Raw genomic sequence first — 26,114 nt, 5'->3', positions numbered from 1 at the left:
TCATTTTGTGTAGCACTGTCTTCTGCCCTTTGTTGTAGATCTTTGCTGTAGTTATAACCTTCACATGTACTGAAGTTCAGGTGGACCTCTACAGATTGTGGAGTTATCGAGCTGCGTCCGGCTTAGGAATGGCTGCTGTGTTCAGCTCCTTCCTGCTGTGGACCTGGGCTAGTATTGGGTCTGGGGGTTCCTGGAACTGGGCAGAAATTCCTACTTGGCGGGAGGGGTGGGGTAGGTAAGGTGGAGTGGTGGGGTGCGGCCCGAGGGGTTGGGAGAGGGTCCTGCCTATGCTGCCCCTGGGCTGGGACTGGTCCCGCTGGCGCAGTGTAGCAGGAAGCTCCCCACACACTCACCGGACCTGGGCTAGGACTGGGTCTGGGTGTTCCAGGAAGTTGGCAGAAATTCCTACTAGGTGGGAGGGGTGGGGTGCGGCCCGAGGGTGCGGGAGAGGGTCCGGCCCATGCTGCGCCTGGGCTGGGACTGGTCCCACCGGCCCAGGGTAGCAGGAAGCTCTCCACCCACTCACCGGACCTGGGCTAGGACTGGGTCTGGGGGTTCCCGGAAGTGGGCAGAAATTCCTACTGGGCCGGAGGGGTGGGGGGCGGCCCGAGGGGGCGGGAGAGGGTTCGGCCCACGCTGCTGCCTGGGCTGGGACTGGTCCCGCCCGTGCAGGGTAGCAGGAAGCTCTCTACACACTCACCGGACCTGGGTTCGGACTGGGTCTGGGGGTTCCCGGAAGTCTGCCGAGATATATATTTCAAAGTGCTAAATACACTCAGGACTCATGTTGTGTGCACGTCTTCCTATTTGTGTGCATGTGTAGTACGTAGCATAATGAATAGAGAAACATGCTTTAAATATCTGTTTCGTTTCTGGTTTCTTAATTGGTTATATCACATAGTACTTACTCCAATTTTTTGTCTTTGCAAAGAAAATCAGATAATATAAAGTAAAAAAGAAAAATGCTTGCCCTCTTTGGAGTCCCCTCCAACCCTCTCCCCAATTCTCTGATGTTCAGGTTGTAATTTTTGTTGTTCTCCTACCTGGGTAACATTTTGCTGTGTTAGCAGAATAAACTTGAAGCCGAGCTGTACAGATGGACGTCCCCCTGGGTAGCGGAAGGCGGCTGGGCAGATTGGGTGGGGGGTAGACAGTTTGTCATTCATCCCCACACACACCCTCCCCTGGGGTGTCGGCTTGCATCTTCCACCCTCGTAGTGACCGTCCCTGAGCTCAGCCTAACACTGCTTGTGTGCCTTGAGTGGGAGGGGGCTGTGATTTCCTGGACTCGGTGGTGTTGGGGGCTCTGAGAGAGGGGAGAGGAGGAGTGCAGACAGGGAGACAGGAGAAGCAGTTACCTGGGCAGTGTCAGGCAGGACGGAGGCGCTCACTGCCCTGGTGCAGAGAACATCCGGGAGGGAGTTGAGTTATGTTGAGACCTTAGAAACCAGTGCAGAAATTCATTTTTTTTTCAGTGTAATACTTGAAGCATTGAAAAGAATAACTGCATTCCATGCTTGCCCCCAGCATTCCTGTACAGCAGGAAGTATGAACTGTCTCTTATAAGTAGAGTCCACGCCTTGATGGAGGGGCGGTGGCTTGTGGAAATCACTGCACATTTCAGTGCTGGCACCGTGACTTAGCCAGGGTTAATCTGACCCCAGACTTCATTCTTGTTGCTCAATGCCTATGAAAATACATAAAATTGTATATTCAGTTTAAGCCTTTTTTTCACTTCATCTGGACTTAGAAGCTGTGAGAATTTTCCTTTGTATATTTTGTGAAGCAGTCAGAAATGTACGCTACACTGTGTGACAGTATTTATAAAATGTTTTTGGCTGAAGCATTTGACATCTGGATTTCTACTTAAAATTCTTTAAATACTAACCCCCCCCCCCAAAAAAAACCTTGCATTACTCTTATTAACATTGACCTATCTATCCATTCTTTTTGATTTTTGTATAGACTCCTGTCATCTGTCTCACTGTACCCGAATATCTACAACGTTAAATAGAATCATAAGCGACATCCTTTGTTCATTACTTAGTTTAAAAGGAAATTTGTGTATTTCCTCCAGTGTAAATAATCCTTCATGTAGGTTTTGGTAGACATCTTATTTCATAATAAGAAAGACTTCTTTTTTTGAAAAGATTTATTTGAAATTTTTCTAAGATTAACCTTTTTAAAGGAAATGGGTTACAGGTCATCTTTGAATTTGTGTTTCTTTTTTTCTTTGAATCTCCCATTTTCTTTTCTTTCTTTCTTTTTTTTTTATTTTGGGGAAAGATCTACAGGGTGTTCAGGGTCTTACTATTAAATCAGACTCATAGCTTTTAATTAATTTTATTGAGATACAAATAGCAATGAGACAGTTTCATAATAGGTTAGTAGGACAGTCACAGTAATTAATACATTGCATATTGTTATGTTTATAGTGGTTATTCATAGTACATGATGCAGACACAGTATCCTGTCCAAACACTATTAGTACAAATCTTTGTTCTCATTGAATTACGAGGAAGTAGCTGTATATTTATCCTATTTTGTATATACAGATACAAAATGGTCCTTCATTTGTATCCCCTTTTTTTGTTTAGTTTTGTTAGAGATGGTATTCCATTGCCACTTAAATATTGTAGGTGTGTGAATTCAGCAAAATAATCCAACATAGTCCAGTAGTCCATAATAGTAGTGGGTTATCTTTAGGATTAGCAAAGTCATAAGTTGTTGACTTGAGCCTTTTACAGTTCAGCATATTAATACAGCTTAACTTTTTATACTTTATTTTTATACTTTTCTGCTGGACAGTTAAGACCAAGATAAAGAGAACCTGTACTGTAACATCCTGTAACTCAGTTGTGTCCCAAATTTTCTGATCAAGGAGATTATGGGTCCACAGAGCAAAGTGATAGATGATGTAGAGTGTGCCTAAGGAGAGTCACATGGAGAGAAAATATTCTCTCAGGCTTTCGCAGAGAGCAAATTGGTCAAGCAATGGCCATGACTCATTCACACGGCTGTCATTGACAAAGGATCTACAAAGTGTGGTACAGGGTTTCAGGGTAAATCCTAAGGGGATTTGACTGACCTTGTCAGATACAAAGGTTATATTTCTTGTTATCAATAGATCAGATTCATAGTGATCTGACCGTTTACAGCCTCCCAAGAGCTGGGATTACAGTCGCGCACCCCTACGCCCAATCTCAATTGCCATCTCAGCATGTCCTGGGACTGGGCTGGCATGGGAGGCCTGGGAATTGAATTCCCACCCCCTGCACCTGCTTGCAGGCTCTTGAATTCACTGAAGTATTTGGCCAGCCCTTGATTTTCCCATTTTCATCTCGTATACAGTTTTGATTTTCTAAAAGTGAGGCTTAATTTACAATTTCTGTAGTTTGATGTGACTGATGATAATTAGCTAAGTAGCTCGCAGCTCTGCAGGAAGATGAGGTGGTGCTGGGCCACAGGCACAGCCACATAGTGGGCGTTTCATACTCCTGCATGCAGCCAGGCTCAGTTTCAGTGTTGCGATGAATCCCCGGGGCTGATTAGAATCCTTGCATGGCTCAGCAGGCGCTCAGAGGTCGCTATCTCTGTTCACAGTTTCATGTAGAGCTGGCCTTCATGAGTTGGGGTAAATATTGTTTTTAAAAAAAGTTTCGCCTTCTTATCAACTAGAGATGACCTTCATATTACTGAATATTCATTATTTAATTTACATGTGTTCCTCCACCTTCCCATGTTTTGTAGCCAGTTTCAGGGGACTTGTCTCTAGGATCGTTACTTAGATAGCAATGACAAATAATGAAAAAAGATGCAAACTATAAAAATACCAATGTGATTATAAGATTAAGTTCATAGCAAATAAACCTAAATCTTCCAGCTAATAAAGCTCACATTACTATTCCAGTTGATCTTCAAATAGGTGCTAAGCTTCCTTGTCAGCAACTTGAAAAGGAAGCGCAGGTTCCTAATTTTTACTTATAAATTCTTTCCCAGTATGCTGTGCAGAGACCATGTAGAAAATAGCATAGCCTCTTTACTGAATTGAAGAGGATAAGTTTTTCAGTGTCTCTTAAATTTGTTTTAAAACATTTTTTAAAATATTTATTTGGTATAGGGTCTCACTATGCAGTTCAGATTCATAGTGATTCTCCTGTCTTGGCTCCCCAGAGCTGAGATTACATGCCCAGTTTCGGTGATTGGTAGACCAAATTTGGGTCCTTGGGTTTGTCAGCCAGGTGTTTAGACTGCCGTGCTATCCTCACAGCCCCTTGAGTATCTTTTTAGAAACATCTTTTTCTTCAGTAAAATAAGTAGTTTATCTATTTTCTCCCCTGCAAATGAATTAAAGCTTATGCAAATCAAATGTTATTCCACTGCAATTCTTAACACTTTCTCTTTTTTCACTCTCCAGTTACTTGGGTTATATATGATACATTTGTGTTTGTTAGTTAGTTTATTTCAGGAAGAATGATTTAGTTTGGTCCACAGTGTGTAGAGGCTTCAGCCCATAGGCAGCTGCTGCCAAGGCAGGTGGCCTGGTGCACGGCATTACAGAGGAGAAGCAGTCCATGGCAGAGCAGGGCTGGTAGCAGGCAGCAAGGCAGTGAGGCAGCGAGCCCCAGCAGCAGCCCTCATTCTGTCCCTTGTGTCCTATCCAGGATACCTGCCTTTAGGGCACATAGGACTCACACCCTTATCTGGACCCCTTAATCCCAGTGTCCCACACTTTAGATCCCCCCACATTGGAAAGCCCCACCTATGATGTGTGAGACTTTGTTAGGATGTCCAGGCACAAGCCATCACATGTAATTTTCAAAATTTCATCCTATAAACGTTTTGATATCTGTCTGTCTATCTATCTATCTATCTATCTATCTATCTATCTATCTATCTATCTGTCTGTTTATTTATTTATTATGTATTTAGTACAGGGTCTACAGGGCCTCACTACACAGAAGGGACTCTTGGTGATCCTCCTGTTTTCAGCCTCCCAAGTGATGGGGTTACAGGTGCGCACCTCAATCAACCCTCTCAGCTTGCCCCGGGGCGGGGTCAGCGTAGCAGGCCAGGGATCGAACCTCGGCCACTGTGCTCAGCCTAAGGAGGTGCTTAAGTCCACTGACCTATCTGGCCAGCCCTAAAAGTTTTTTTAAATATGTTTTTATGACTTACACACCAGTAGTAATCATTTATTTAAATAATCTGATTGACAAGTAAGTCAGATGCATTATTCGTATCTGTGTTTAATTTTGAATTTGTGTTAAGAGGAAGTGTAATACTGACTCAATTTTTATTTTGGTGGTACCAGGGTTTGAACTCAGGATCTCACACTTACCAGGCAACCACTTACTCCACTGAACTAGTTCCCCAGCCCCATATTGACTCAGTTGTTGTTTCATTTTGATTAAAACAAAAAAGTGAGATGTAGAATATAAGCCATATAAGTTACCTAAGTTAGGGGTTTATCTTTTTTCAATGTTATATGTAGTGTTTTGCAATTTAGATTTTATAAAACGTGTCACGTTAAGTAAATGTTAATTTGAATTTTGTTGACTTTCTTCAGCATAGAGTACACTCTTCAGCTTAGTGATTTAATATTTCTCTGAACGTAGTTTCCTTTCGCGGTGAGTTCTAGTGTTACAATTGAGTCAGAGGAGAAACACTGACCTCCAAGCTTATGGGGGGAGGCTGGGGTAGGTTCAGGCAGGCAGACTGACGATGAGAGATAAATGCCCTCACTTGGGTTTTCTGGACTGTGATGGGCCACTTGTACCTTGTGGCACCACCCGACTGGCCATACCCCTGCACTGCCGGATTGTGTGCAGTGTACTGCTGTAGCCCAGCCCCTGCTGGACTTACAGGGCATCGATTAAAACAGCAGAGACAGGCTCAGAAGCAAGATGTGCCTGTGCACAAGCCGTGTGTATCCACTCTCAGCACATGCTTATCAGAAGCTCACTGGTCAGTAAACACCAGCCAGGAATTGTGTGCAGTGCACTGCTGTAGTCTGGACCTCGCTGGGGATGCTGAGCTTTGCACTGCAGATGCAGATTCCTTGGCTAGCATGGGGGGGGGGGCAGTTCCCTTTCTCCATGACTGGTATTTCATTCACCTTTGAGAAACAGGCATTTCCTCTGAATCTTTTAGAGCTGTGGGGAACAAACAAATCATGCTTTGCTTTGCATTTGGAGGGCTTTGAGGTAAGCAGAATAATGCTTACACGTCCCTCCTGCGCTAAAACGAAGGGATTCCACAAGGAAGTCAGGACATTGAGATTGCATGAATCCCAGAGAAAGCCTGCTCACCCTACCTGTCTGCCCTGCTGACACTGACCCATGTGGCCTCAGTCCCATGACCTCTTAGCTATTTTTACAAATTTGATAGAGAAGCAAGGACTGCACTGCGATGAAACAGCTTAGTTTTGATTCTTCCTGAAGGAAATCTGAGCGCCTCTATTAGCTTTGTCTAACAATTAGATTTCACAGGCTCCTGCAGCCTCCTTTTTTCCAGCTCCTTGAGAGCTTGTTTTGTCCTATACCATTCTTCCTTTCCTTTTTTAAAAAAAATTATTTTGTTTTGCAGAACCAAGGATTGAACTCAGGCCCTTGCGCTTGCCAGGGAAGCACTTATTCCATTGAGCCATGTCCCCAACCCCCCAGTCTTCCTTTCTAATTCGATTTTGGGGAGGAGCCATAGCAATTTTGACTTTTGGATTGTAGTCCACATATTTGTCTTGGCCAACTAGAAAGATGGATAGGCAGCACCATTCTTTCTATTACACGTTCTTTGCATCGTACTCAACTTATTCCTGGGACCATTGCTTCCCATTGAAGAAATGGTACAGGTCCTGTGGTCTTGCCAGTGATTCTCCTGAGAACTTTCCTAAATCTGGGGATGTCCTGTAGCCCAGTTCCTTCCTGATTGTCCTCCAGCTAGTATATCTGCACCAGTTTACCAGCAAAATCCTGTTTGTTAGTCTCATTTATTTACTTTGTATATTTTATATTTTGTGCATATCTGCATTCAAGGAAGCAATTTCAGGCCAAAATTACGATGGAAAAGAGTCACAATTAGTTTTGATTTTGCCTCTCCAGGTACATATGTCTGTTATAGCATCTTGTGAGGGTTTCTTCCCCAGAATACACTGTGTTTAAATTGCATGCTGATCAGGATGAATGGACAGCATGCTCAGTAGGGAATTTTGATTTTGTATTTGGAGGAAATCAGTAGATGGCCAGTTAGACTCCAGATGTGCTTCCCCAGTATCAAGGGGCAGGTGTGCTTGTGATGCCCGCACAGCTCCGTGGGTTCTGCAGATGTGATTAAATGGCCCTCACCCCGTAGCAGCCAGACTCTTGTAGGGCTTCCAAGTCCACCAAGTTGTTCATCAACATCAGAGTAACATTTTGGAAAGAAATGGTAAGGAAATTATTAATAATAAAATCTGGTCGTGTAAATTAGAGTTTAAGAATGAATGTCCTGTCCCTCATTCTCTGGAGCAGTTCTGTCACTTGGAGTGATAAGAAAAGATTTCCAATTAGGTTTCTGCATTCCATATTCCATAGGAATACACAACATTATCTTATAATAAACATTTAGCATTATATTTTATTTGTAAGATATTTGAGATAATTTTGGAATGTTTTTAAAAGCCGAAAACACATAATAGCATTATGGAATTTATACACGTATGCGTATTTCCCACTGAGAAGGTGACTCACAAGTACGTGCATAGCCAGGATCTTTCCTCTGAGACAAACACTCCTAGGTCCAACTTAACATATTCAGTGAAGTGTTTCAACAAAATTAAGACCCCTCTTTCCTTGTACATGTTAATTGGCGAAGTGCTTGCCTTACCAATTTTGTGACACTAGGAGCAAGCAGGACGTTGGCCTAGAGAAAGACGAGAGTGTCTATTTGATTGTGCACATAGCACATGCAATTGCATACTCTGGCACGCTCTTGAGCACTATGTCACGTGTAGCTCATTTTGCTGTGCTAGCCTGTTGGGCAGGTCTTTGGCTGTCCATCATTGCCATAATGTGCTCTCATAATTAAATGTGGTTTCCAAAATAATTAGGATCTGTTATACACAGCACAGGTGCCAACTCCTCATAAGGAATACAACCATTATGTGCCTCAAACATGTACCAATAAAATTTTTAAAAATAAAGATACTTTGCTTTGTCTGAATGTGACAGCTATTTTCACTTTTCTTATTGCCCCTTGTTATGGATCTTTTTTCCCCACATTGGAGTCAGTGCAGTTCTCCAACTTATCAATCCTGCTAGCTTCTGTCTCCCCCTTAGGTGTTTCCTATGTCTCCCATAATTGGTAAAATAAAGACAAAGCATGTGAAGGTTCTTGGCCTGCACTCTCCTGTTTCTCCATCCTCAATTCCACCATCTTCCCTGCTCCAGCCAGTCTTTGAGTGTTTGTATTCTCTGTCCATGGCCCTGTGCTAGGCCCATTGCGCAAGTGGCTTTTTGGCCTGAAGTGATCTTCCTTTTAGCTAACCACACTCTTTCAGTCTTCAGGACATGACTCAAGCAGCACTTTGAGAGAGAGTCCTTCAGGCCTTGCCGAGGAGGGCTCACCTTCCTCCTGTCTGACCTCACAGCTGCACTGTCCTTTTTCCAGGTTGCTGCAGCTTTACACGGGTGCTCAAGCCGTACATTTGTGCGTGCTGTTGTTCCTTGTGCGGCATGTCGTGCTAGAGAAGAAGCCTGTGCAGGAATTCTCCTGAAGTGATGCCTGCTACAGCACTGTAAATTCATACTTATTAAATTCAACATTGTTATTACATTCTTCTTTCTTCACTTGAACTTCTTATCCATGATGGTGGGCAGTATAGTGCAGCTGCTAGAGAAAATTATATTAGTATTGAATTTGGATTGAGTTCTGAGAACGTCCTTTGTCTTTGTAAAGCGCTCCTTTTTTTGTACAATCTTTGGGATTTTCATACTTTTTACAGTTTCAATACTTTCCTCATTGGGAGGTTGGATACATTAAATCAGATACTTCTAATGTTTTAATGGCTCTGTTCATTAATAAAAATCACCTGCATCGCTGCATCTGATGGAGTATCTTCCTTGTGTAGATTGCCAGGCAGAAAGCCATAACTGGGGTTAATAACCCTTAAGTTACTACTGATTTTGGAAAATTCTACCCATCATAAGCATGTAATTTGTTAGCTATGTAAAAAGTTACATAATCAAACGGAAGTATTCACAGTGAAGGTAGTGTCCGAGCACGCTCGAGGAGAAGAGACAATCTAAGTCTTCCAAGCAACAATAGCAGCGGTGAGTGAGGGCAGAAGTGTGCATTGTACCCTCATGAGCTTGGAGCTTTAGTGGTGGCTGGAGGGGCGTAAGCACTGGAAGCTCGAATGGACGTGGTGTGGCAGGAATTTGGATTTCAAATGTGTGGCTCTTGCCTGTGCCCAGGCAAGAAGGAGACTGTGCTTTTTCTACTGAATGCATGTCGCCATGAAGACCACTAAACGTGGTCAGTCCGTGGTGTTTCTGAAGTTTATTTGCTGCTTAGGGGATCATGGCAAAGCCAACATCATTTCATTTTCCTTTCTTCCTTTTTCAGTTACATAAGCACTTCTTGGGGAGATGCTTGACTTGATAATATTATAGTTAAAAGAAGAAAATATTGGAGACATATTCTTGCTTGTGGTTATTCTCAAGAAAGAGAAATTTGATCGTATTTTTTGTGCTTGGGTTATTTTCACTCGGCTGATGAATATTTATGGATCTTGAAAATATATCTCAATCATAGATTGAAAGATATGAAAGTCAAATTTTTTAAATCATGGAATGTTCCCTTTTCCTTGCCATAAAATAAAGACAGCATTCTGCCTTGGGAAGAGGCGAAGGGGGCACTCCACGCGATTGCTGGCCAGAGATCCAACTGTTTCTTGTTTTAGCTAAAGCCGTTTTCTATTTTCGTGTGCACAGCACAGCCCAGAGGGAAGCTTTGCAAAGTCAGTGTGGGAACCGAGTCTGCGATTTCTCCATGTTTGTGTTCACCCGGTGAACCCTGCATTAGCCTTGTGGAAACACTAAAGCACAACCTCTCGCTCTCTGAGCAAAAAATCACTGTTGAAGGGAGATCACTTACGTCATGCAGCTTTCCTGGGTATGTGTAAAAGAAATGTATTCTTGGAGAAATCCTTGGGCGACTACATTTGCTGTGAGGAAGAGGAATTAATTGTCTGCTGACAGGCACAGAAGGATTAGCACACTCTGTTCGTTTCTTCACCTTTGACCCGTGTGGCATTTAAAATCAACCAAGTGTATTTGACTGATTTATTTCTTATTTGTTTTTGAAATAATAACAGGATTGGCAGTATCTGAAGTAGAAAACCTTGTCCCAGAAAACCAGTGGTAGGTTCACCATTATATTTAGTATAAGGACTGGGGGCCACTGATTCCACAATTCTGCCTTAAGTTAATGCAGAATTTGGGGGCTTTCAAGCAATATTAGGATTTAAAAATTTTTAGACATTTATTTTTAGTTTTATGAACCAACTTTGTTTTTCTTTTCCTTCCCCTAATTTTATTGAGAAACAAATAACAATGAGACAATTTCAAATATGACCCAACTCTGGATGTATAAAAAAAGATTCATTTTCTGGTGGTCAAAACCAATAATCTCGGGGTTGGTGAGATAGCTCAGAGGACTAAGCACCTGCTTTGGCAAGCACAGGGACTAGGGTTCTATCTCAGGTCCTGCATGCCACTCTGGCCCTACCCCCAGGACATGCTGAGACAGTGACCACATCTGGGTGTGGTGGCACACACCTGTAATCTCAGTTCTGGTGAGGCTGAAACAAGATCACTGAGTCCAAACTGCATAGTGAGACCCTGAACCAAATACATAAATGAACAAAAAATAATAATCTCCACATTCAATGATCTTGTTTTCTTTTGCTTCTGCATATCCTGCAGCCAAAGTTCCTTGTGTTGTATTTGAATAAAATATGTGAAGCTCATGGGAGACATAGATAATTAATGTAGCCGCGTGGTGTCCACCACACTGGCTTTCTGCTCTCTTCCCCTCTTACCAAACCACGCATATTAAAATGTTTGTCTGTATTCCATCGTTTTTCTCCTCCTTTGTGAACTTTTTCTTTCCTTTTTTCTATTCATTTTCTCAAGGTTCTGATCTCTGCCTCCTCTGTGCCTCCCCACTGCTTTTTCTTGTGTTTACTGTAAGTCATCTAAAACAGGACCCTCAACCACACAAATCCTTAATTTTGGTTCTGGTTTGAAAATGAAGCCAGACTTGTTTTTATTACCCCGTGTTTGGCAATCTCAAGAATCATCTCACACAGCCTTTGAGTTGTTTCTTAAGACACTTAGCTTTTCCGGTCTCTGATTTTTATCAGTAAAGTGATAGAAAGAGTGACAGAGCCCCATGGTTGCTTTGGGTGCCTGGTCTGTTCCTAGCCTCTTCGTGAACAGGGATTTATCCTCACTGAGCTGAGCGTGGAACATGTGTTATTCTCATCCTTTGGCTTTTTGCGAAGTGTCTTCTATAATAATACATACCTTTAGTGGTTGTCTTAGTTATTTTCTCATATGGCTGAGATAAAATACCCAATGCCAAAGTTAAATGGCTGAAAGGCTTATTTAGCTCACAGTTGTAGAGGTTACAGGCCATAGTAGGGTGGTTCCAGAACAGGGTGGCAGATGGCAGAGGGGCAGTTATTCATGATGGTGGAAGACAGCAAAAGCCACAATGGAGAGAAGGCAGACAAGCCTCTGTCTGTCCCTTATCCAGTCCACAGGGATTAGGCTGGTGCCAATCCAGTCAGCATACTGATCCAGCCATCACCCTTAATCCCAATTACATCTCTAGATTCAGCTAACTCTGGAAAAAGCCCATCTTAAACCCACTTGAGGCTTTGTGGGGACATTTATTTTTTTTTTTATTTTCAAAGTTTTATTGATAAACATATAGCAATGAAACAGTTTCAAATTGTGGGGACATTTAGATCCAAACCATAACAGCGGTTTTAGAGTTTAAAAGGAAGAAGCTTTCTGGGTTGGCTGTTGAGCTGCTTCTGTGACCTGCTGCCCCATGGCCAGAGCAATCTGTAGCTCTTTAGCCTGGTTTCTTCGTTGATTGCTTGCTCAACATAGTTGCCATTATTACAGTAGTAACAATCAAGAAGTTAACAGTTATTATGAAATCATTATAAAAATTAAGGCTCAGCTTTCTAGTATGTAAAAATAGCATTGTGGTACTGTTAGACACAATGTGACCCCATAGTAGATGGTTTTGACTTTGGTGATACCCAATTCTGTGGAAGATGAGGATGTGTTACAACCTCCCTCTTTCCTTACCTGCTCAGATTTACATGATTAAGGGTATTTAAGTGTATCAGATAACAGGCTGCAATTGTGAAGGCTATGTCTAATCCCTCGGCATTCCTGGAGAGTACAGGCTGACTCTTACAAACTTTTTCTCACCTTTCTTTCTTTGCTCTGTTCCAATCTTAGTTCCTTTGAAAAGTCAAGTGATGAGATCAAAACTGGATACTGCATAGAGACTCTCTCGTGTTGTGGGATAGTATAATTCTGATTCTCTTTCGAGTTGCTTTTCATTTTAACAGCTATTTCTCCAAACATCTTGGAGCCACACAACATAAAAGCTATGCAGGTCAGATAGCCAGGAGTGCTGGGATTATAGAAATTGGAGAAATATCTCAGTCAGAGTTCTCAATCTTAGATCTTCAAGTCCTTGAAAATTGTTGACGTTTGTGTTCTAGAGAGTGGGTACTGACAGGAGGAGTATTATCAGTTTATTGTAGATATCAAGGAGGGAAAGAGTGAAACACAGAACGTCAGAGTGGGACAGATGGGAACAAGCCAGATTGGAGAGTGGATTCCTGTTCAGATGAAGAGAAGTGTTGCAAAGGGAAACCTTTGGAAAGGTTGTAATACTTAAGTGCCATGGAAGTGGAAGTTTGTTTAACACCAATTTCTCATTTTCAGCATGGGAAAATAGTCTTTTTACACCTTCTCTAGTTGATTCTGTGTGCTAGCTGGTACAGAAAGTAATAAATATGTTCAAAGGCAAATTCTTAAGGACCTATCTATTCTTTTAAACAACATTCCTTATAGACTATGCCATTTAGCTGTCACTGCAAGATTAGAATACCTGAGATTCTGTTGTTTGTAGGAGCTAATAAAAGAGGGCAAACATGTGGTCCTGAATGATTTTGGTAGGAAAGCAAAACAGTCTATAAGTTAGTCACTTCTGAAGAAGATGTAGATGATATTAATGCTTTTATCAATCACTGTCTATTCATTTTCTACATCAAGCTGAAAACAATAGAATATTGGTGATGAACATAAGGGCCTCCTTTGGGTTTGCTTTCCAAAATGTAGTAAGGGAAGGGGATGAAACTATGGAGCAATGTTTGACCCAGTTCCTACATTTTAGCATGTACCAAGGAAAATAATCCCCACTTGGAGGGGGGTCCATTGTGCTCATTTAAAAAAAATATTTTTTTCTTTGTATGAAGGCTTTGGAAGCCATTTTCTGAGATCAGGATATTTTTCAAATTTCAAGACGTTGTTTACCTGGAGCAAACCCAAAGCCCTCACTTGAGAGCTAAGAAAAATTTCATGCTGCAGAATATGAAGGAAGCTGTGTTCTTGTTTTTCCAAGGCAACAGAGGGGCATTTTAGGGAGACACACTTTCTTGGAAGTAGAATTATTCAAAGATACACTCCTTTTGTTTCGGAGTTCAGAAGGCAAGGCTGTTTCTTTCTTCCTTGATATTTTACAGCATTCTCCCTCTTCCGGCCTAGACACAAGCCTCCTGACAGGGAGTCAAGTACTCTGGGAAGGAAGGAAGCATCATTTTAAGAAAAAATAGAATATGAAACTTTAAGAATTGTTAATCAACCACACACACAATCATGAGAACAGTGATGACAATCTTAGCAAATAATGGAGGCGTTTTGGTGCAGTTTCAGGATTGCAAACATTGCTTATCATTTCAAATGCCTTGATGTTTTCTTTCTGTTTTTTCTTTGAGGAAAATTAGTTTTTTGTTTGTTTGTGTTATATTGTTTTTTAATTTTAGTTCTTCGGACTTGTTTTGCCTTCACCTGAGTTTACCAAGTGGCGACATGTGACCCCGCTAGGTGCTGGGTCCAGAGGAAGGTGCTGTTACAGCAGGAGCAAGCGGGGGCCCAGACAGGCCTTGCTTCCTATGGGAATACTGCAAATGCCCCAGGAATGCAGAGCAGAAATGCTATTAGACAGTTGCCACATTTTGCTATTAAAAACATTCATCTCCAGACTGAATGCACCAGAGTCCTTGTTCTAGACTTTTAGATGAATAGGTAAAACCTCAACTTTTCAGGGAGTTTTTCAATCAAGTAAAGGCATTCAGTAAGTGACACATCCTATTAAAAATATAACTAAAAGTGATATTCCCTCTAATGTTAGAGGGAATAACTTCAGCTAACAGAACAAGGAAGGCTTTGCTGATGGCTTCTACTTGGGCTGAGACCAGCTGAGGAAACGAATCACTGGCCCAGGGAAATTTAGTGCAGACACTGAGGAAGACCACTCAATCTGGAGCCTGGATGTGAGAGAGAAATGAGAAAGTAGATAATGTGTGGGAGAAACACTGGAGCGCATCACAGTGAACCTGAGGGGCAATAAAATTTGGATTTCATTCTTTATCTTTGCAGTACCGGGGATTGAACTCAGGGCCCTGTGCTTGCCAGGCAAGCGCTTATTCTACTGAGCTACCACATTGGCCCCTTAGATTTCATTCTTAACTGCAATTTGAGGATGAAAAGAGATTAATTTTATATTTTGCAAAAAATTAACCTGGCTCCCTGTATAAGACCATTGTAGAGCTGCTAGGGTGGAAACCACATCAGAACCCCAGTTTGGTTTTCCTAGAGAGGTAGGTGACTGATGAGAAAGCTTCAACATAGACAAGAGGAATTGCTGATGAATTCCTTGAAGAAAGCCATTAAAAGTAAAAAATTAAACTGATTCATAATGACTTAGTTCTATTAACTGAATATATTATGTCACCACTTAATCAGACAAAGAAAAATCCTGGTGGCGGAAAGAGACTGGAAAGCAGGAAATGAAAATATGTAGGATATTATTAAATAAGGTAATGACATTGCCTTCAGTACACAGATAACAGCAACAAGAACATTTAGAAATGCTAATTTTATTACAAAGAAAAAACTTGCATCCCAGTGGAGCTGGGGCCCATAATTTCAGTTTCACTCTTTACCAAGAAAGCTTGATTGCTGCTTCCTAAGTTGTCTGGGCATGAAGCAGTACTATGGTATTTGTCTTTAGTCTTTCTCACATGAACAGTTTCTGGCATGTTCTTTGTTTCTACCGGGAAAATCTCACTCAATGCCAAGAATTAACTGGTTAGCCCATCGTGTCGGTGCTTTGGTATGGTGCTTTGGTTGATATTCAAATTAATACTAAGAACACACACAACCATTTTCTAATCAGGATAGAATTCTCCTTATTGTTTTCTCCTGTTCTGGCATCTGATTCTATGATGCTTGGAAGTTTGACAGGATGAAAGCCTTTGTGATGGTTAGTTTATGTGTGAGTTTGATACGGCCGTTGCGTGCCCAGATATTGGTTAAACATTCTTTCTCAGTGTGTCTGCGAGAAGGTTGGGGATGAGGTTAACATTTGAAATAGTACTGACTGAGGGAAGCAGTTTGTGTCCTCAAATGGCGAGCCCTTATCCAGCGCACAGAGGGCCTGAATGGAACAAGGATGAAGTGGGAAGGATTTCCCTCTGGGGCTGTCGCGAGCTGAGACGGTTGTCTTCTTCAGCCTTCAGACTCAATCCTGTGTTAGTACTGATGCGACTCATTCACCTGGTGCTGGGACTCAGACCTGAGCTGGAATTTATACCCCTGGCTCCTGAGCTTTCCAGTTCAGGGTTTCAAACCTGGATTAGAATTAGGCTCTGACTCCCCTGTCTTGAACTTTCTAGATTCTGTAATCACATGAATCTGTGCTTTTTTTTTTTTTTTTGTACACATTATAGGATTTATGTTATAGCACAAATCCCTTAAGACACATTTCGTTATGTAATGTCAAAACTAGTAATAGATCTGTATTATCTAACACCTATGATATGTATTGTATATATTATTAGCAACATATAATATACGTATGCATCTATTCATCTATTGCTATTGCTTGTTTTCTGGGGACCCTGTATATGCTCTTTATATTTATATTAGAATAGAAACATTTAGTATTTTGATTGATCTTTGCTCTCAAGGCATCTAACACCCAGGTTAAGAAACCTGTTTCTTAATGATCTTGTCACATTGCAGAGACTGAATAAATGTGGTTCTGTCATTATAAAGAGCAACACTAATGGGCCAGGGAGCTAGCTCAGTAGAATAAGCACCTGCCTGGCAAGAACAAGTTCCTTAGTTCAATCCCTGGAGATATATATATATATATATATGAGCAACACTAACAATGTTCTCATCAGAGTACAAAGATAAAATTATGTATATTAAAATACAGTGTCAGTCCATACATTGTCCAGGTATCTCTGTAGGCCACAAAAACCCTATCAGTGGCTTTGCGAGGACAAATTACTTTTTTTCTTTCTTTTTTTCATGTATTTGATACAGGGTCTCACTACATTGCTTGGACTCGCAGTGACCCTGCTGTATTCAGCCTCTCCAGTGGTGGGATTTCAGGCATGCACCAATGCACTTGGTTGTCTCAGTGTGCCTGGGAGCAGGGCTGGAGCAGCGTGTAATGCTATGAATTGGACAGATTATTTCTATAAAAAATCTGAAAAATGTTTTCCATTTTCTTTCTCATTTATTCATGAGTATGCGGTCAAATTCCCAGAGGGTACATGTTAAGTGATATCACAATATGTGGAAAAAAAGAAGATAATAACAAAAATTGCCGGGCTTTTGTGAAGTCAAATGTTAAAAGAAACTGGTTTTTGTTTTGGAAAAAACAATTATTTTCCATAAATTTATGTGATTGAGCTTAACAAAATGAGGTTACTATGGGCATTATTATTGTTAATGAAACAAATTAGTACTTATTTAAATAATTTCCAGTTTTAATTTTTCTTTGTGCCAAGTATTGATACAAATCATAGAATCAAAGGCCTTTGATGTCCTCAATGTCTTTATTAATGTAAAAGCACTGAGATGGACACATTCAAAAAGCTGTCCTGCATTCAGGGATTCTTCCAGCCATGAGGGTAACGGTGACACCACTGGTTCTATAAAATCATTAGGACCTGAGACAACGTTAACCAGTTGCAGTTGTCTTATTTGTCTTGTATCTACATTTTCTAATAACTGACCACACACCTAAGTAGAACTAATGCTGTCCCTGCTGTTACATGTTGGTGCATAGTAAGGATTAGTCTTTTCATTTCCTGCTCATCCAGTCATTCAGGTAATCAGCTCACAAGGATTTAGTGAACTTTGCCTGCACACCTTGTTCCATGGCGCCAGTTACAAATTCATTAGCTTAGAGCTCTAAATCGACCCTGCATTGCCTGCTCTGAGATTGCAAAGGCCTGGTCTAAGCTCTACTGCAAGCTATCACAGTGTCTTGCTGAGTATTGAGCAGAGGGAAGACGCGGTAGAAGGAAGGACGTTCTATTCCTGGTTGAGTTTGCTTTCTGTTTTCCCCCTCGTTTGTACTACACGGGGCAGCTGTGTGTGCGCTGCACCTAGTGCTCTTGGTGCACTCACCACCCCAGCCCTGGCCTGTGGTCACCTGGTGGCCACCTACTAGAGTTAGGTATCACATCCCAACCTCCTGCCATCCTGCTGCTTGGGGCTTGTATTATTTGCGTCCCCTTTCCAACTTTATAGTTTTATGCTTTTCCAGGTAGTAATTCTTATATTGGACTTGTTAAATTTACTTGGTAGTTACTCTCTTTTGTCTGGCCTCTGAATAGATGGGACACCTCTAAAGAAAGCATTGTCTTTCTGAAAGCGGGTAGTCTTTATAAACAATCCCTTTATAAATTATTCAAAACTTGTACAAAAGTAATGTATAACTAAAGACAGAATGAGAAAATCGGGAACTGCAGACCAGTTGTGGGAGGCAAAACTGTCCTGGAGGGCTGGGCGGGACCTGGCAGATCGGAGCAGTGGCTTCTGGGCAGGAGCCCGCAGCAGGGTGATGAAGCGCTATGGAGCGAGATCCCCGGGGGACGTGGACGCCAAGCCGGGAAGATGAAATTTCTCCCTCAACCTTCACTGAATTCTTGATGAAAGCTAACTTGATGAGAACATTATGCTAGTGCACTCGTGCACACGCGCGTGTGCGCATACACGAACACACCAGGTATATGAAGGACTTTAAGAATAAGGTACAGATAGGTATTTATCATTCATTATTTTCTTGGCAATTAATCTGATTTCCTATGTTAATGGTATTCGTAGAAGTACAGCTTACAGGTAAAATAGTCATTATTATAGTAAATCCACAAGGCATTGCTTATTCATCTCTACCTAGACTATTGTGCTTATGAATATGTGGCCCATCCTGTTGGCTGCCCTCAAAGTAGAAACCGCATGTATTACAACTTTTTGCCACTCTTCTCGCCATTTCTTATTCAGGTGAAATATGAACTATCAGGCTATTGTATTGTAGTTTTTTAAATTCCATGATGCTGTTAATCTGTAGGGCTCCAAGAGGATCTATTTTTAAAGAGGCCAACGACATTTATTTGTTGACTAGATTATCATTATTCAATTGATGTTTCTTACATAAGATGGTATTCATGTATTCTTTTATTAATAAAAATACAAATATAAGGCATATTCATTGCACAATGTTCACAAACTCTACATAAACAAAAATAGAGAAGACAATTCCAGCCCCAGTGTTTAGGTTTTGGTATTTGTGCATATTTGTGTGTATGCATATAAGAAAACCCACACATCAGAGTCTATTTAAGATAAATATACATTTTTATAAATGGGTATAATATTTTACAACCAATGTATTTTACATAAATGTATGATAAATATCTTCCATGAAATCTTTTAATATAATTCTTGATTATTACATATTTTTATTGAACTGATTAATAATAACTTTACAAATATTTGCTTATCAAATATTTAAATTATTTCCATTTTCCTCCAAGTCCAGCAATGCGATAGTGAGATGAATATCTTGGTGAGCTGTATGTTTGTGAACTTTCATATAGTTACTTATGTAACATACATTTGTAAACTTGGAATCACCAGATCGGAAGGTTTATCTCTCTTTACATTTCTTTGGTTCTTACTGCCAAATCGCTCTTCAGAAAGTTTAACTTTCTTCAACATAATATGATCATGTAATTTTTTCTCTGCTGTCTTGAATTATGCATCTGTGACCTCATTGTACAAGAAACTGTAAGGAGTGTACTAAGGCCATGTTAAAGAAATTAGGTTCAGTAGAATTTCAGACACTGTATATGTGTGAACACAGACATTTCTTACAAAGCCTGAAGTTACCTAAAACTCATTGAACGCTGCTGAACTTTTACTGGAGGATTGAAGGGTGAGTTCCCTGGTGCCAGTACCATAGTAACAGAGAAGGAGAGGAACACGTATGCTAGTATTTTCAGACTTCAGAGTTAAGGGACACTTATTCTGGGAGACTGTGGCTATGATTTATGGAGTTAGGAAGAGTTCAGTGTTCTCTGTGTTCTGGACACTGGAAGGGAATCTTAGGGCAAACAGGCAGCCTCCTTCCTGGCACCCACTGTGTAGATTCCCCTCCTGTCTGGCAGCAGGTAGATGGGTTTAGAGGGCGTCTTGGTGTGAGTGCTTGCTCCTGGCGTTCTGTAGCCTGCCCTTAGTGCCTTCTTATTCTGTAGCACTCAGAGCATCCAGCACTATCAGACTGTGTTGACATAAGGCTGTTAACAGAAGCATTCTATAGAAATGACTTATCAGCACTCACTTTCATTATCATTTAACTGACTTTGAATGACCTCGAAATGCTGAAATGGTTTGGATGAACTTTTATTTGGTGGCTTTTCCTAATGGTCAAATTGATAAGATCTACAAATGAGTGTAGTTTTCTCATTACATTTCTTTCATAATAAAAGTATTGTAGCTTAAAAATGCAACTGGCTAGAAATTCCTTTATGGCCTTAATGGTAAATAGCATAATATAAAGATGAAAATGTGACCCAAAACATATTTTGCTCCGAACTTTATTCTACATAGAAGAAAATGCCTATTTCAGCCACCTTATCTTCAACAAAGGGGCCAAGCATGCTTACTGGAAGAAAGATAGCCTCTTTAGCAAATAGTGCTGGAAAAACTGGCTCTCTAGATGCTGAAAGCTAAAATTTGGCCCAGCTCTATCCCTATGCACTAAGCTAAAATCAAAATGGACTAAAGATCTAAACATTAAAACAGAAACACTAAATCTTCTGGAAGACAAAGCAGGAGGAACTCTTGAAAACATAAGGGTAGGCAAAGAGTTCGTGAATAAAAATCAAATTGCACAGGTAATAGAAAGCTAATAATGATCTTGACAACACTTTTAAAACTGATAGAAATCATAATTGATATAAATTTGGGAAAGTAATTGAAATCTACTATTGCCATAATTTATCACTGAAGAAAATACTGTAGCAGTGGAGAAACAGATCACAAATTGATGGACAAGCTGAGGCCCAGTAACACTAAATAACTTATCCAGGCCCTAGCTAAGAGCAGTAATTGCTCTGTCATGCAGTGGTGAGCCTGAAAGGCATTTTGCTGATCAACCTTTGACCTTAGGATGTCGCTGTAACCAAGACTAGAAACGACTTGCTTCTGTGAATTGGGTTAGGATCCAAAATATCCTGTTATGGAAAAGACATTTTTTCCCAAAAGTACATATGGACAGCTTATTTTATTAATCTGCCATCTGTCACAATTACAAAGAAAAGAATTTCAGCTTACAGGAAAAGATGAGAACTGGGAAACTGAAGAAAACATCAGTTACCACTGTTAGAATGCAGAAATTGTGCACTTGGACTATGTTAGAATGTTCCTCAAATTCTTCTCGGTTGCTCCAAACCACAGGTAGCCACTTAGAGGAGATGAGATTTGAAGCTTAGGTTCTCACGTCATTGGATGCGTCCTGCCTGCTGTGATCTTAGTGTGTTGTTTGGATTCCCTTAATCATTTGGACCAGTAGTCATTGAGTGTTTACTGGCTTAGGTATAAACTGCTATGTTTTCAGAAACCAATATGTAGGATTGATTAATTATACATTCTTCAGCAAGAGAGGGGCAAGTGTAACCCTTCTAAAACTGGGTTCTGTAATCCCATATCTCATTCACTGTGGTTAAAACAACATAATAGGAGGAAAATTAAAAATAAAATTTTTGTTATCCCTTAAGTGAGATAAGCAAGTAATTACACTTTTATTCCAGATCCCTTCTTCAGTGTCCACAGGGACACGGGAGCCCCTGTTTATTTCTGGCAATCTCCTGGATCTAGTGTGGAGTGCAGTGTGGTGTTCGAGTCCCATTTTTCCTTTGTCGACCATCAGGGGTCTCAGGCTCTTGTAGGTCCTGTGCCTCCCAAGACAGACACACGAATGAGTCCTTATTCAGACCAAAGGAGTGGATATGATTAGGGATATTAAGCTTAGAGATATTAACCATAGGATAGAAGAACTTTAAAGAACTGGGGCCAAAAAAGCAGAGGTGCTGAGCTGGGAGCTAGTGCCTGAAAGGCCCAAGTCTGAGCTCTAGCAAAGTCTAAATCGAGCCCTCACACTCATTTGTTTTTGGAAAGAAGACAAATGCCCCTTCTTTCCAAACTGGGGTTCAAAGTGTTTAGTGCAGGGCGCCGGGTCGCATGACTTCCAGAAATAATGATCTTGGAATTTAAAAATAGAAACAGTTCTCTTCCTGCATTCTTAGCCCTTCTCCCTACAGTAATATTCTGGTTGGGGAAAAAGAAACGTTCACCTCCCATGTGTATCAGCCCATTAAGTACTGTTTTGTTTGCTTTATGTATTTGAAAATCCCTTTCCGTTTTATAAAACTGGAGAATTTGGTGAGTGAGATGTAGGTTTCAGCCAGGTCTTCCTGGTCTGTTTAGGGCTTGTGCAGTGCCTTGATCTCTTAATGGGTAGCATAGTGGTTATTTTAATAGAGACTGGGCAAATTAGTGTGTGTGTGTGTGTGTGTGTGTGTGTGTGCTTTGAACAGTGTCTATTCCCTCCTAAGAATTTAATTTACCTCCCTACTTGATTGATACATTCCCAGGCTCTGTTTGGGAAGTCATGGTTTTTGAGTTAAGTTTAATAGACATAATGGACTGGTATCCTTTTACTGACATACTTCTTGGCTTAAAAATCTATTTATCTCTGTTATTTGTAATGTCATTTCAGGGTCCTACATGATAGTGGACTCTTCAATCCATGACCCTGGAGAAAAAGCTCGGCTGCAGCTGCCTACCATGAAGGAGAATGACACACACTGCATTGATTTCAGTTACCTGTTATACAGCCAGAAGGGGCTGAACCCGGGCACGCTGAACATACTGGTGAGGGTGAACAAGGGCCCTCTTGCTAATCCAATTTGGAATGTGACTGGCTTCACTGGTCGAGACTGGCTTCGGGCTGAGCTGGCTGTGAGCACCTTTTGGCCTAATGAGTATCAGGTAATTATTTGTGCTTTTCTGCTTTGTGTGTTGATGTATTGGATTTTGCAGTAAGTGAAATACTGAGTGAGGGGTTACTTGTCCCCAGGACCTCCGCAGCCTGTATTCTTGAATAAGATTTTGGCCACACTGGCAAACGCCCTTCAACAATACATACTTCACAGTAATAGGGGCAGATCCAAAAACTGTTGGTTGTTTGGCAAAGAGCTACTTATTAGCAGACATAGTCAAGAAGGACATAGGTTTGTTCAGGAAGAAATAATCTAAAAAAATAGTATAATAGTCTGCATATATTTGTAAAAAGAGATGAAATAGTGTTTCATGGAGTAGATTATGTTAGAGAAGGCATTTTGATTGTTTCATCTTTTCTGTCAATTAACAGAACATAAAAATAAGAGAGTTAAAAATACCAAAAAGACAAGTTGCTTACAATAATTTTGGACTGTTTCATTCCAAATACACTTAATTGATTATGACTAAGATAGACCATGAGTAATGTCAGTATATACTTTATATTTGTCTGTCTGAATTTATATGGTTTAACCAAAACAGTACCTGTGACACTCCATCCCTCAAAATGAGGGTTTGTTGTTGCTGTTTTGTAAAAATTCATCTTTTTTTTTAGATCTTGAGATTTAAACATTTATAATACTTATTTGTGGCTTGTGATACAGCCTAGTAGAGTCCATTTATGGGAAAGTATATTTTATTTTTGCCAGTGATAGTGTGTATAGAGTAATTACAGACTCATTCCTGCTTTTTAAAAATGAGCTGTTTTTTTTCTGATTAAGCTTGCCTTTCTTTAGTCAAGAGGGAAGGACACTGCTTTGTATCTCTTGCTTTTCCTCGAGCAGGTTTTTCTCTTTACTACAGACTTACTGTTGAGTTACAGCGCCTCAGACTGGATGCGTGGTTCCACAGTTGCAGTTGCCAGTTGGATGTTGTGCCTGTCTTTTGACAGTTCAGTGGGTCTTCGTTGAGTACTAGTTGACTACTGCACCAGAGCTGATGGGTGGTTTTCTTCAGTTGGGGGTAGCCGTGGGGTTCCCTCAGTCCGCAGCTTAGGGAGGGCTGCATATGTGTTGGGGTGGTGATGTGCATGCAGGGATGGTGCCAGGGCATGCGCTGTACCTGCAGAGGGCTCATCTCAGGCTTCAGGGGGCCGAGGACGTCATCTCCCACTTACCCTGCAAGGCCTTATCCGTCTGCACACTTCGCAGGAGTCTGTCTTCTGAGCCTGCCCTAAGGCTGGGAGGAGGACGCTCCGATTCAGCAGCATAAAGCTGTCAACGCATGTGGCCTCCACAAAACAAATTAAAGGCCTGGGTTACAAGTTAATCTAACAAAATCCTTGCACATGTGGGTTCAGGATTCAGATTGCTTCAGTTGAACCGAGGCTGCTATTTGCTACCGGTGTAGTTTCCTGTTCTTTAAGGAGTCACAGTCCTAGTTGTTTCTTATAAACAGAGAGAGATTTAAGTCAGTAATATGCCTTTGCCCGGCCTATTTTCCTTCATAAGGAAGAAACGCCATTCATATTGTTTTTTCTCTCTTCCTTGAAGTTCTCAAGTTGAGGCATTGACATCATAAAATTTCTGGTGGTGTAGGTTATTGCAGTATTAGTTGAATGTTGAGTTACAGCGCCTCAGACTGGATGAATAGTTCTTTGTTTGAGATCAGTTTGAGGACTGAGTGCTGGAGGTCACATGAGCCCTGGTATACTGAAGCAAGTCCTGTCTACGTTTCAGCCTGACCACGGAGATAGCTTTTGGAAATGTCTTCTCAGAGAAAAACGAAACAAAAATCATCTCAATACACGCATCCTAAGGGTAAATGTGATATGGTTGAAGATAAAATTCTAATTATCGACCACCGGTTGCCACGTAGCCTCTGACCTGCAAGACTTAGTCGGTACATTAGCAAGCACCGGAGTACCATCATGCGTTTGCCCCGTGCTCAGTACATGGTTTCACGGATGCTTCCCTCAGTTCATTCACTTCGGTATCTAATTGTACCTGTGCCTCAAGCATCACAAAAATCCAGCGTAGTGTACACTATATATAGGTAGCGTTTCTGTTACAAGGAAACACCATGAAAAGTACATTTGACGGCTGTAAAAACAGACATCAAGGTGTTGGTAAGTGACGGTCCACAAGGGAACCTACTGAGAGGCGAAGTAAGTGCCAGTTGCGTCTGTTTAAATAGTGAGAACCTAGTCTGCTTTTATTTTATTTTATTCTATTTTATTTTAAGGAAGGGTCTACAGGGTGCTCAGGGTCTCACTACTAGGTTGGACTCATAGTAATCCGCCTGTTTACAGCCTCCCAAGAGCTGGGATTACAGGCACGCGCCACTATGCCCAGTCTCAGTTGCCAATCTCAGATTGAATCCCTGGCCCCTGCGCCTGCTTGCAGTCACTTTAATCTGCTGAGCTATTTGGCTGCCCCTTGCTTTTATTTTATTTATTTATTTATTCTTTGGTACAGGGAATCACACTCTCATCTTTGTACCAAATACCTGGGCCAGTTTTGAAATTCCATTAAAGAAATTTGAGGCTTGATGTCTGTTTTTGTGTAAGAAGAGGAAGAGCTCGTACTTATGCAGATGTTCTTCTCGAACTTGTCCTACGCACAGACAAATTGATTATTAAAATTTCTTTCTCTCCAACCAACTTCCCTTCAAGTAATTGCTTAAGATTCCAGAATGTTTTCATATAAGAAGATATAAAAACTATATTTTAATAAATGTAATTTAAAAAGAACATAACATTTTCCTAAGGGTGGAAGTAGAAATACCAAGAAAATAGTTTTTACCTTGATAAACCATCTGTTTTTTTGTTTTGTTTTTGTTTTTGTTTTTTTTTTTTGTTTTTTGTTTTTTGTTTTTTTCCAGAACCAGAGATTGAACTCAGGCCCTTGCACTTGCCAGGGATGCACTTATTCCACTGAGCCATCTCCCCGGCCCAAACCATCTATTTTTTTTTTTTAACAGATGTATATTATTTTAATGATTAATATAAATGTAAATTTATAAATCTGAAAGACTTCTGGATTTGGGAAAAACAAAACAAAACAAAACACAACATAGTAAAGTTCCATTGCGTGGACCTACCTATACAGAACAAGACGAAAATCATGATTTTATATAAATGTGACCAGATTATTTTCCAGTAAATAAGAATATGTTGCCAAATTAAAATGTAGGAAAATTATATCTATAAATTTTGTTATGTAAATTGCTTATGATAAATTTTATTTTATTTTATTTTTTTCATAATTTTATTGATAAACAGCAATGAGACAGTTTCAAAACAATCGCTAGGACAGTTTCAATAATTAACACACTGCATACATTCTTCTTAGTGGTTAATTGCTGTACAAGATGCGGACTTGAGATCCTATTTAC

At 40.7% G+C, this 26,114-nt stretch overlaps 1 protein-coding gene across 7 annotated transcripts in view; it reads left to right on the top strand.

Annotated features, from left to right (window-relative positions):
• Ptprk (protein tyrosine phosphatase, receptor type K) overlaps window positions 1-26,114 on the top strand; it is a 555,880-nt gene that overhangs the window by 180,343 nt on the left and 349,423 nt on the right. For all 7 annotated transcript variants that reach the window (XM_004630251.3, XM_004630250.2, XM_004630249.2 and 4 more), the window contains exon 3: window positions 22,438-22,709. In XM_004630251.3, the coding sequence (XP_004630308.1) occupies window positions 22,438-22,709 (272 nt within the window). The remainder of the gene's footprint in view (window positions 1-22,437; window positions 22,710-26,114) is intronic.

Source organism: Octodon degus, unplaced genomic scaffold (assembly GCF_000260255.1).
Source record: "Octodon degus isolate 3935 unplaced genomic scaffold, OctDeg1.0 scaffold00034, whole genome shotgun sequence".
Classification (NCBI taxonomy): domain Eukaryota; kingdom Metazoa; phylum Chordata; class Mammalia; order Rodentia; family Octodontidae; genus Octodon; species Octodon degus.
The sequence above is the reverse complement of the archived record's forward strand: the minus strand, read 5'-3'. Positions and strand labels throughout refer to the sequence as shown.